At 49.1% G+C, this 11,407-nt stretch overlaps 1 protein-coding gene across 1 annotated transcript; it reads left to right on the top strand.

Annotated features, from left to right (window-relative positions):
• Nucleotides 1–10,689: 10,689 nt before the first annotated feature.
• On the top strand, nucleotides 10,690–11,401 carry CXCR2 (C-X-C motif chemokine receptor 2; the record flags this gene model as incomplete). Its single annotated transcript, XM_059392672.1, has 1 exon — nucleotides 10,690–11,401. A coding segment is annotated over exon 1 (693 nt), but the record flags the coding sequence as incomplete, so codon positions are not given.
• Between the last annotated feature and the right edge of the window lie 6 nt (nucleotides 11,402–11,407).

Here is an 11,407-nt window from a genome sequence, read left to right on the forward strand (position 1 = left end):
GCAACAGAGGAACGGAGGGGCAGGGAGGGAGCGGAGGGGGACAGGACCAGAGCTCTAGAGCAATCAGGGCAACAGAATCAGCCCTACCCAAAGGGGCAGCAGTCCCTTCCCGCAAGTCTGATTTGCTCAGAAATTTGTATTAGGGCAAAGTTCATATTCTAGTGGAAGACATTATGTTTTAGTGGAACTCCAGTGTCGAGTTCATGTCTGCCTTAAGACAGAGGGAGAGGAGAGACCTGGCAGAAACCTATGTTCAAAGAGGAGGCAAAGAGTTCTGCTCCTGGACCAGAACTCATCTGAAGGAAATCGGGGGCTGGGAATGGGGAAAACGGACCTTCTCCCCATTTGGGGAGGGATGGAAGGACAGTGCCGAGGTCCAGCCTCTAGCTCCGCACTGTCCCCACCCCAAAGAGTCCCCGCCAAGTCCAAGGAAGAGTGCAAAAGCTCCACAGACATTAGAGGACTGGGGACCCCTGGCAGAAGCTTCCACAGTCACCATAGCCACCCCTGGTGCTGCATGGGGATGTGCATGGAACATAGGAGTGACTCCAGAGCACATGTCTAGCCCAGCAGCACCCAGAAGAGCACCTGGGGGGCACTTGCAACAGACTCCCTCAAATTCCTGGGAGAATTTATGGGGGGGGGCCGGTGAAGCTTGCATGAGTGCAGAGACTGTCAGCCAGCGTGATTGTGGTCACAGCGCTTGATGGGACCTCGCTGTTACCAGGCTGGAAAACTTGGACAAGGTCATTATTTCTTGAAACCAGATGTCACTCAGATCCTCCAATGTACACGAGTTCCCCGACTTTGTCAAATCATTCCATGCTCGACAGAATGCTATGAAGCCCCCAGGACATGCCAGAAAACACTGTGGTTGGTTTGGGGATTCAGAGATTTTTATCATAGATTAGTCCTATTTATGTATAATATTTATATATTTTTCTATATTGTGTACCATCGATTTATATATTATTTTTATGTGTTTTTATGTATTACATATAAAAGATATAAAATCCCTACTTTTATTTTTTTTTTTAAATCCCTACTTTTAAGAACGTCACAGTGGGGAGGCAGGAGCAGCAGAGATGATTACCAATCCCATAACTGAAGCCATGATAGAGATATGCCCCGGGGGAGTGGGGCTGTGCAGACCGCACAGAGAGAGGGCTGCATGGCTCAGGGGCGGTCTTGACCAGGCGGAATCTTAAAGGAAAAAGAAGAGTTGGCCAGACCAAGAGTGTAGGAACGAGCATAGCCCAGGGAGGGAAAGGCATGCCAGGCTCTGCGGGGAACCACAGGGCTCTTTGGGAGCCACCCCTGGTTCTCTGTGGTTGGAGTTGAGGAGTCCCGGAGGTGTGGCCTGGAACGAGGCCAGGTAGGTACAGAAGGTCCCATGCGGAGGCTCTACCTGAGGGCAGTGCAGGTCCTTGAAGGGTTTGTAAAGGAAAAGAGCCTGATCAAATTCACGCTTCGGGAAGATTGTTCTGAGAGCAGAGTGGAGGATGGTTTGGGGTAGAAAGACTTGAGGCAGAGATTATTTCGACTCGCTCTCTGCCCTCCGCGCCCCTCCCCCCACCCCGCAACTGCGCATGCTCGCTGGCGCGCGCACCGCTCTCTCTCAAATAAAAAATCTTTCAATACAGACACATTTAATCCACATGACAACACTATGCAGTAGGTGCTTCAGTAGCCCCATTTTACAGATGATGAAACTGAGGCCCGTGAGACTGAGTAACTCGCCCAAGGTCTGCAGTCCAGCTCTGAAATCCACAGCTCTCCCCCATGTATTGCTTTAGTTCAGGCAAGAGAGAATAAAGTGTTGCCTAACACTGTCCTTGAAGATGGCAAGGGGCAGATAATCAAGAGAGATGCTAAGAGATAGCCTCCTGTGAGGGGCCTGCCAGGGCCAGACTGTTTCCTGTAGGCTAGTAGCCCAGCTAGGAGGGTGGGGTCAGAATTCCCAGAGACAAGCTTTCTACCTGCTGCACCTTGTGGACCTACTTGCAGCACCTGTGGGACCTCAGGGGAGACGTTGAGAGGCTGCACGAGGCTCAGGCTGCACAAGGAGTTTAAGCTGCAAAGAGAAGTTTGGAGGGAAGCCGGGCACTGAAGGTGGGGGAGACCCCAGCACTTATGGGGTGGGGGCTGAAGCCTGGGGAGCAGATGGGCTGGCCTGGTGAGGGCAGGGAAAGAAGAGGACCTGCATTGGTCCTCTCCTCTGGAGAACATCCAGGGAACATCCAGATTTGAGGGATGAATGGAGAACTACAGCCACAAAATGAGACCAAGGTTCAGGAGAAATAGGAAGAGAATGAGGTCAGTGGGATTAAATACTGCAGAGGTCAAATGAGACTTGAACAATAACCATTTCCCCATAAATACAGTTACGAGGCATACAGCAGGCTGGGAGAAAACATTTTAACATAATTGACAAATGTGAGATAGTATGAGTAGATAGGGTAACTAACAGACCCTTTTATGAATTGCCAGTGGGAGAATAAATTGATAGGGTCTTTTCTTTTTTTCTTTTTAAATTTTTTTTTAATTTCAAGATTTTATTATTTATTTGTTAGAGGGAGAGACAGAGAGAGAGCACAAGCAGGGGGAGTGGGAGAGGGAGAAGCAGGCTCCCCGCCGAGCAGAGAGCCCAAGGCAGGCAGGGCTTGATCCCAGGACCCTGGGATCATGACCTGAGCCGAAGGTAGATGCTTAACCACTGAGCCACCCAGGTGCCCCGATACAGTCTTTTCGTATGGAAGCATAGTGGATACACAATGTTATATTAATTTCAGGTATATAACACAGTGACTGGACAGTTCTGTACATTACGCCACCACAATACATGTAGTCACCATTAGCAGATACAGCCTTATCAAAATTTAAAGAGGCACCGATATGACCCAGCAAAATTACACTTAAGCCACACAAACCATCATACAAATTCCCAGAGACGTACATCCAAAGATGCTCGTAGCAAGACTTAAATATTCATCCACAAGGCAATTATCGGATCAATCATGATACATCCGCCCCGTGGACTAGTATGTTGTCAGGGAAAAAAGAAAGGTGGACCTCTGTGCAGCCCATAACAGCGTGGTGAAGTGCAGAATGATATCATCAGTTCCATATCATTTGTTTTAAGAAGAAGAAGAAGGAAAGCATGTCCATACATGCATGTGTGGAAAAGTCTGGAAAGATGGACATAAGATCTGTGTGTGAATCTAAGGACTTAAAGGAGTCCTTCCAGTTCGACTTCAGGTCCTTTGGTGGTTCCTCTATTCTTTACAGTATGTGGGCTTTGTTGTTATAACCGTAAAACCGCTTTATTTAAGAAATGGGCGTGCTTGCTTCGGCAGCAGATATATTTAAGAAAGGGGCTTTTTGGACGTCGTGGCCTGAGGTTGTTGGTAGTGTTGGCAAGAGCTGTTTCAGCAGAGGGACGGGAAGGGAGCTAGCAGCAGTGGGCTGAGCAGTGAAGGAGAGGAGGCGAGGGGGAAGTAGCCACTTTCTCTAGAAGTCCACCGTGAGCAGAGCGCTGGGGGCACAGTAGCTGGAGGGGTCCTACGACAGAGGGCGAGTGACAGAGACATGAGCAAACTCAGGGAACGAGATGGCGGATGGGGCAAAAGGGCCAGGAGACAGACCCCTCAAGGACGCGAGAGGCAGGGTGTCCCACAGCCGGGGCAGGAATTCACCAGAAAGAGAAGAAGGGATGCTTCTCACGCTGACCCTAGAAGGAAGGAAGAAAGTGTGTAACAAGTGCAGGCAAGTCTGTTCACCAGGGGCTGGGGTTGCCTGCATCTTCCTTGTAAAGAAGGATGTGCAGGTTGGAAACGCTCAGAGATAGCCTGAGCAGGCTCAGTCTCTCCTCAGCCTGGCAGGCTCCTCCAGAAAGCCTCAGACAGGTAGGTGTGAAAATCCCCAGTGCTCACCACAAAATCTCCAGGCAGATCTTTGGCCTGGAGTCAGAGTCCTAGGACCAACCTCATTGCTTCTCTGAGGGGACGCCTCCCCGGTGGGCCTCCTGGAATTCACCCTGCTGACCCCAGGTCAGACGTTTCCCTCTAAAGCTGCTTCACTTTTTTCCGGCCAAATAGTGCTGACTGCTCCCAAGCCCCTAGCCCCGGAGGAAATCAGGAGCCACTCATACGACGACAGCAACTGTCGTGCAAATAGCAGGTAAGTGAGCTGTTCCGAGCGAGGGCCGTCAGGGACTCGTGTCTGGTGGAATTTCACTCTCCTTTCTGAGTCCCCTGAGAACTGATGGGTTGGACTGCAGGAGCAGGAACATAGAGCTAAAGAGAAAGATATCTTCACCTGGACAGTGTGGCCCAAAAGAACTTTCTGCAGTCCCGGGGGTGTTCTATATCAGCACTGTCCAATATGGTAGCCACTTGTCACGTGCGAGCCTTGAACCCTTGAAAGGCGGCCAGTATGACCGAAGAACTACATTTTTCGTTCTCTTTCAACTCAGTTTCAGTAGCTATGTATATCCAGTGGCTCTCGTGCTGGACAATACAGATCTAGAACGATCGCTTCATTTTCCAGTAGACTGCATCAAGGCCCAGCGAGAATTGACTCGTCCAAGCTCATCTTGACCACCAGCAACGGCATCAGCCCATTCTACTCACCCCACCATCCACGTGCAGGTGCCAGACCAACCTAATGAATATCAAGAAGCGGGCCAGTGGGGGGGCGGGGCGGGGGGGGGGGGGCAGATGTCAGATCTGGGCTCCTCTTTCTACACCTTTTCATTCCGTTGTCTGGGACTGAAAGGTTCCTAACCAAGCTCGGAAAGCTGAAACTAGGCTCCAGCCCCTTGTTACAGTGGACAGAATACAGAGTTTGAGGTCAGGTAACAACATTTCTTAAAAACTGTTTAAACGCCAGTTCCCTGTGTCACTCTGATGAGGTTGCTTAACTCCCAGAGTCTGGTTTCCTCATTCAGAAAGTGCACACTTCACGCCTTTGTTATGAGGATTAAATATGTACCAATTCTTTTTGTTCAAGATTGTATTTTTTTTTAAGATTTTTTTTTAATTTGACAGACAGAGATCACAAGTAGGCAGAGAGGCAGGCAGAGACAGAGAGAGTGGGAAGCAGGCTCCCCGCTGAGCAGAAAGCCCCATGTGGGGCTCCATCCCAGGACCATGGGATCATGACCTAAGCCGAAGGCAGAGGCTTTAACCCACTGAGCCACCCAGGCACCCCATCAAGATCGTATTTTTAACTGATCTCTATACCCAGGGTGGGGCTCTAGACCCCAAGATCAAGAGTTGTTGCATGTTCCCCTGACTGAGCCAGCCAAGTGCCCCTCAGTGCACAAGTTCCGAAAAGCACTTTTCCCAGAAGCTGGACCTTAGCAGGGACCCAACACTGTAGCTCACATGACTCTTGTTATCCAGGCCAGAGCCGATGGGGCTGTACATCAAAGTCTGCCCGGGAAGCAGACCCACTGCTTTTCCTTCCCTGGGGGGGTGGTGTGTGTAGTGGGACAGACAGTCACGGCACTAGTTGATAAACTGTTCCAGAGACGAAGATCGCCCTAACAAACGCTAATATCAGGCTTGCTGTATGTCTTAAGTGCTTTATGGGTAATCCCTCGTTTGAGTCTCAGCACAGCCCAGTGGGTTAGATGCTATCACTGGCCTCATTTTACAGATGAGTAAACCAAGACTCGGAAAGGGAAAGTCACTGGCCCCGAGTTGCTGGGCTCACTCAGTCTCTAACCACTGCTTTCCTGTGCCTCTCTCCGTGTATAACAAGCCTCTGCCTGGTTTTAGCATCACCGGGCCAGGAGTCACTGCATTCTTCTCCAGCATGGGAAAGAGAGAAGTGACAAAGAATGTTTGCTAAACAGTTGGACTTGAAGGTTCTTTCCTAGGGGTAAGCAAGTTTGTTGCAGGCTTCGAGCTCTCCATGGGTCCTGGGATGCAGGGGTCAAGGGGCATAGTGGAGGGTCTAGAGGCATGGTTTGCTGGAGGGAGAGGGAGCTTGGGAGGGAGCCGTGAATCAGTGTTCACTGTTCTGCCTGTATTTATCCTTTCCACGGTAATTAATAACAAATGTACATTCTCAGTGTCACTCAACTCTGCTTTCGAAAATGTGTTTGGACTTGGATAAGATGTGAATTTTTACCAAAAGCCTTTCTTTCCAAATGAGATGGTCTTGGCTCCAAAAGTGGCCAGCCATACACACCCAATCCCAAGTGTACAGGCCAAGAAAGGGCTCTGGGAGTGCATGGGGTGGGGACAGGAGACATTAGGTCCAGGATCACCAGAAGCCCAAGTTCCATCTCTCTCATCTTCATGAGCTGCTCTCCTTTGAGATGGGAGAACTGTTCAAAAGCAGGACGGCGGGGGGGCTCCCAAGCAGGGGGCAGCCCGAGGCAGTTAGGGTATGGGGACAGTCAGACCAGGCTGCTGAAAGAGCCAGGGTCTGCTGAGACCAGGGCAAAGATGAGAGAAATCCATGCCGTCCTGGTTAAACCGCTGCCTTGGCATGGGCCTCCGTTTGCTCCTCTGTGAAATGGAAAGATTGGCTAGAAAACACCACAGGTCCCTTACCGATATGAAACTCTACCAGGTCAGAAAATAACTCGCCATCCAAGAGCTGACCTGAGAATTAATTATTCAAGTTATCAAAAGCATCCAGCAGCCTGAGGACTCCACCCTCGAGTTGAGCAATGTAATCCACCGCTCACTTCCTCCACTCTCTTCTCACCACCCCGCCCTGTCAGTCAGACACATCTGCCCTCCTGGACGGGTCCCACAGGTGAAAGGCCCAGGCTCCTGGTAAGTCTTGGAACACCCACCCTTCTCACCTTCCAGAATGTCTCTATTCTCTGACCCCCTTGACACCCAGCCCCCAATGACCCCAGACATCTCTCCCCACCCCGGGGTGGGCTTCTTTCCTCTTAAGACCTCCCTAGATCCCCAAAGGGAGAGCTCCTGCCCCTCTTCCTTACTCCTCTCTCCAACAACCACTTAGGGCAACTCTCTGCCCAGCCCCTTCCCTTCCTGACTCAGCCAGCTCCCCTGCTTTGACTAGGATGGGGTCCAAGGAAGGGCCAGACATCATCCAGGCCCCCTTCCCCTATATTAAATGCGAATATTGTGGATTATATTTATAGAGAGAAAGCATGCTAGAATTGTATTAAAATTCCTGAATTTTCTATTGTGATTGAAAAGATTGCCTTCAATGTTTGGGATCTTGTACGTCTCCGTTGTTTAGCATTTTTATAAAATGAATTAGAATCATCCCATCCATGGAGTTTCTGAATGACCGTGAGTCATTAGGGTCCTGCCATTTCACTCAATGAGGGAATCTCCCGCTTGTTCACCGAGAACATGACCAGGAGGTCGGTGGGAGTCAGCCAGTTTAAGGGTGTTTTGTTTATCATTCTTGCAAGAACTATTTCTTTCGTTCTGGCCCTATTGAATAGATAAGAAAACAATGTACAAAATAGCAAACAATAGGAGTAAACTGTATGCAGTCTGACTTCATGAGATCTTGAAAACTTAACTTACAAATATATTTCAAAAATATTTAATATAGGAGGTATGACTTTTTTTTTTTTTTTTAATAAAGCAAGTCTGTAGATTCTAAGTTGATCCACACCTACATGGAATCCGGGCTGTAGCATTTGTAGGCTCTGTGACCATGGGCTGACGTCTGAGCTCCTCTGTGCCTGTCTTCTCATCTGTAGTCAGGACTGATCATATCTATCTCTAACACTCCAGGGAGGTCATGTACCTCCGAGGCAAAAAGCAGACCTCAGACAGGTCAACTCCCTTCCCTTAGTTTCTCCCTTTGACTGTCAACACATCCTTTCTAGAGACTGGTAAGCTGAAAAACCCACAAGCATCCACAAAGCATTGTCTCCCCAGTGGCTGGAGGTCACTGCCCTGTCCTGTTTCTCTTGCCTGCTTCTTCTTGTCCTGTTTCTCTTGTCAGAATTCTGACAGGAATTCTCCACCTCCTGTCCTGACTTTCAGGGTCTCCCTCTGGACCCTCAAGCAGATCTTCCATGTCTGGGAGTGGGAGCTCCCCTGTGTATCTCCAGCCCCTCCCCCATACAGTTGAGCACTGGCTTATTTAGAATGAGGACTTACCAGTGAAGTATGCTTGGCTGCTGTTGTCTCCTGTTAGGGCAGTTTCTCCTTCTGCCCTGGCCCTGCCTTCTCACGGTCAGTGTTCCTAAATACGGGCCTGTCCTCTATGGGCACAAGCTCTCTGTCCCATTATGCTCTGCTAAAAGTGGGCCTTCTCTAGGTCATTTCTTCCCTTGAGAGCATCTCTGATCATCTGTTCCCAGAGGTGACCCATTCTTGACCTTGTGATTTCATTGGACAGAACCCTGGGATAAACAACCTCTTGACCGTGGGATGGCAGAACTAGTGACTTGTCACAGGTCTCGCGAAAAACACTGGCTAAGTTGTATGGTGGCCTTTCCCATTATTACTTTATCTCCCTGGCTAGACATTCCCCAAATGCATCAGATCTTTCTAGGTTCACAGAGTCTGCTCTATGCTCTCCATGGGCTTAGAAGCTGATTTAACTGGCCACAATCACCTAGACTAAGAATTCCGTCCCTCCAGGGGAAAGGGCATTGCTTTTCCAGTTTCTCCTAACCCTATTCGGCTTTCTTCTTTGCTATATATGATTGAGAGTGACAGACCTCCCTCTGCTAAAGAGAAAAGCTTTTGGAGAGTTTCATTGTTGATGTGGTTGTTTTACTATCTGTGTTTGCTTCTCAAAGGTGTCCCCCTTTGGTTAATTTTTTTCTAATTGAGATGGAATTCGCACTCTGTAAAAGTCACCCATTCACAGGGTACAACTAGTGGTTCCTAGTATTCGCGTGAAGCTATACAATCCTTCCACTGTCTAATTCCTGAACACTTTCATCAGCCTGGAAGGAAACCCCTCCCTCCAGCACCTGGCAACCCAGATCTACTTTCTGTCTCTACTGATTTGCCTCTCCTGTACATTTCACATACATGGACTTGTACAGTATGAAGCCTTTTATGTCTGGCTTTTTTTTTTTTTTTTTTTGGCCTGGAATAATGTTTTCATGGTTCATCCACGTCGCAGCAGATGTCAATTCTTTATTCCTGTCGTTGGTTGGACAACAGCCTATGGTCTGTGTGCACCTCCATTAATTTCTCCATTTATCGGTTGATGTACATTTGAATTGTTCCCACTGTTCGGCTGTCACGCTGCTGTGAACATTTGTGTACAAGTTTTTGTGGGGACATAGGTTTTCCATTCTCCTGGGCACGTATCTAGAAGTGAAATTGCTGGGTCATTGGTAACTATGTTCGACGTTTTGAACAACTGCCAAACTGTTCAAAGCAGCCGCTCCACGGGCGCATCTCCACGAGTAATATAAGAAGGGTCCCATCCCCCACATCCTCATCAACAGCGTTACTGTCCCTCTTGTTTTATAATGATGATCCTATTGAGTATTGAAGTTATTCTGGAGCCTTAGTACTTCGTGTTTTTCTCTTTAACGCTGGTTCCGTTTTGAGATGGGTTACCTCCTTGCATGTGGTCCCAGGACTGTCATACCTTGTCATAAAGAAATGGCACAGTACTGATGCATCTTATGGTTCACAAGGAACTCACTTGGGAGCTGGTTTACTTTCATTTACATCCTCTTTGAAAACTGGGTAAAATTTCAGAGTGACTACAGCTTCCCCTGAAAGCAGGCTTTGGGCTATCCCCAAAACAAGGGCCGAGCCAACAGAAGCGGGTTTACCTGGACTTCGTCTGGGGGTGCTGAGGAGTGAGGGATAGATGAAGGTACTCACTGGCATGACAGAAAGTGTCCCCACCAGAATGGAAAAGCCACCAAAACAAGGATAGTGTGTCTCCACCCGTCTGCACCTCCTGATATGGCACAGGTGCCACTGCCTGCACCTGTCTCGACCTGTCTTTTCTGCCTCTCCCACTGCTTCGAGCACTCTGGATTTCTCTGCTCACCTCCACGTGGCAGTCCACGGCTGTGACAGTCTGTCACATTTCACCCACTTAGAGAATCAATCAGCCACCTGCTTGGGATTTTTAATATACTTTTTTCAGACTGCACAAATATTCCCACAGCAGGTCTCCTGCATCCGGAAAGAAAAATGCAGGGCTGTAAATAAGCTTTCTTCTAGGTCCAGTATCCTGCAGCTGTATTGCTGTTACCACTAAATCTATTTTCCCACAAACTTCTTTTAATGACTTCCCAAAAGTGGGACAGAGGGGCTCCTCCCTCAGCTTTCTAGTCAAACCTCTATCTTTCTCTAGCAGTCAAACCCTGCTTCATCTCCCACATCAAGAACTGAATGGCACCTCCTATTTCTGACATTAAATCCAGCTTCATTAGCCAGAGAGGCTCACCACTGAAGAATCTGAGACATGTTCTGTAGGGATTGGGATTTAAACAATGTTTTGGGTGATGGTGATGTCATGGAGAGAGCTCAGAACCTCTTTGGCTTTGAGGGAACTACAGGTTTTGTGCAACGTGCCATTTATCACAAAATGTGGCTCATAACGTAGAGCCACAACTATTTCCTAATGTGAAGGTTCTGTGTAATATACAAGCCAAGGCAAAGAATCCTGTCCAAGATTCATGGGCAAATAGGCTAGAATCTGGGGAGAGAGTATCATGCAGTAACTCCCATCTCTCTTCTCTAGGCCAGGACTTAAGTTTGCCTCCAATATGGAAGACGTGGACTGGGAGGCTTACGGCTTGGAAGATCTCTTTGGTGAAAATTACAGTTACAGCACAGACCTGCCCTTCATTCCAGAAGGCTCTGCCCCATGCAGGCCAGAATCTCTGGAAATCAACAAGTATGCAGTGGTGGTCATCTACGCCCTGGTCTTCGTGCTGAGCCTGCTGGGAAACTCCCTAGTGATACTGGTTGTCCTATACAGTCGGCTCAGCCAGTCTGTCACTGACGTCTACCTGCTGAACTTGGCCATAGCCGACCTGCTCTTCGCCCTGACCTTGCCTATCTGGGCTGCCTCCAAGGCAAAGGGCTGGATCTTTGGCACACCCCTGTGCAAGGTGGTCTCGCTCCTGAAGGAAGTCAATTTCTACAGTGGTATCCTACTGCTGGCCTGCATCAGCATGGACCGCTACCTGGCCATTGTCCATGCCACACGCACACTGACCCAGAAGCGGCACTGGGTCAAGTTCATATGCTTAGGCATCTGGGCGCTGTCCCTGATCCTGTCCCTGCCCATCTTCATCTTCCGCAGGGCCATCAATCCCCCCTACTCCAGCCCGGTCTGCTACGAGGACATGGGCGCCAATACCACGAGACTGCGGATAGTGATGCGGGCCCTGCCCCAGACCTTCGGCTTCCTCATGCCCTTGGCGGTCATGCTGTTCTGCTATGGACTCACCCTGCGTACG

This window comes from Mustela nigripes, chromosome 3, assembly GCF_022355385.1.
Source record: "Mustela nigripes isolate SB6536 chromosome 3, MUSNIG.SB6536, whole genome shotgun sequence".
NCBI lineage: Eukaryota > Metazoa > Chordata > Mammalia > Carnivora > Mustelidae > Mustela > Mustela nigripes.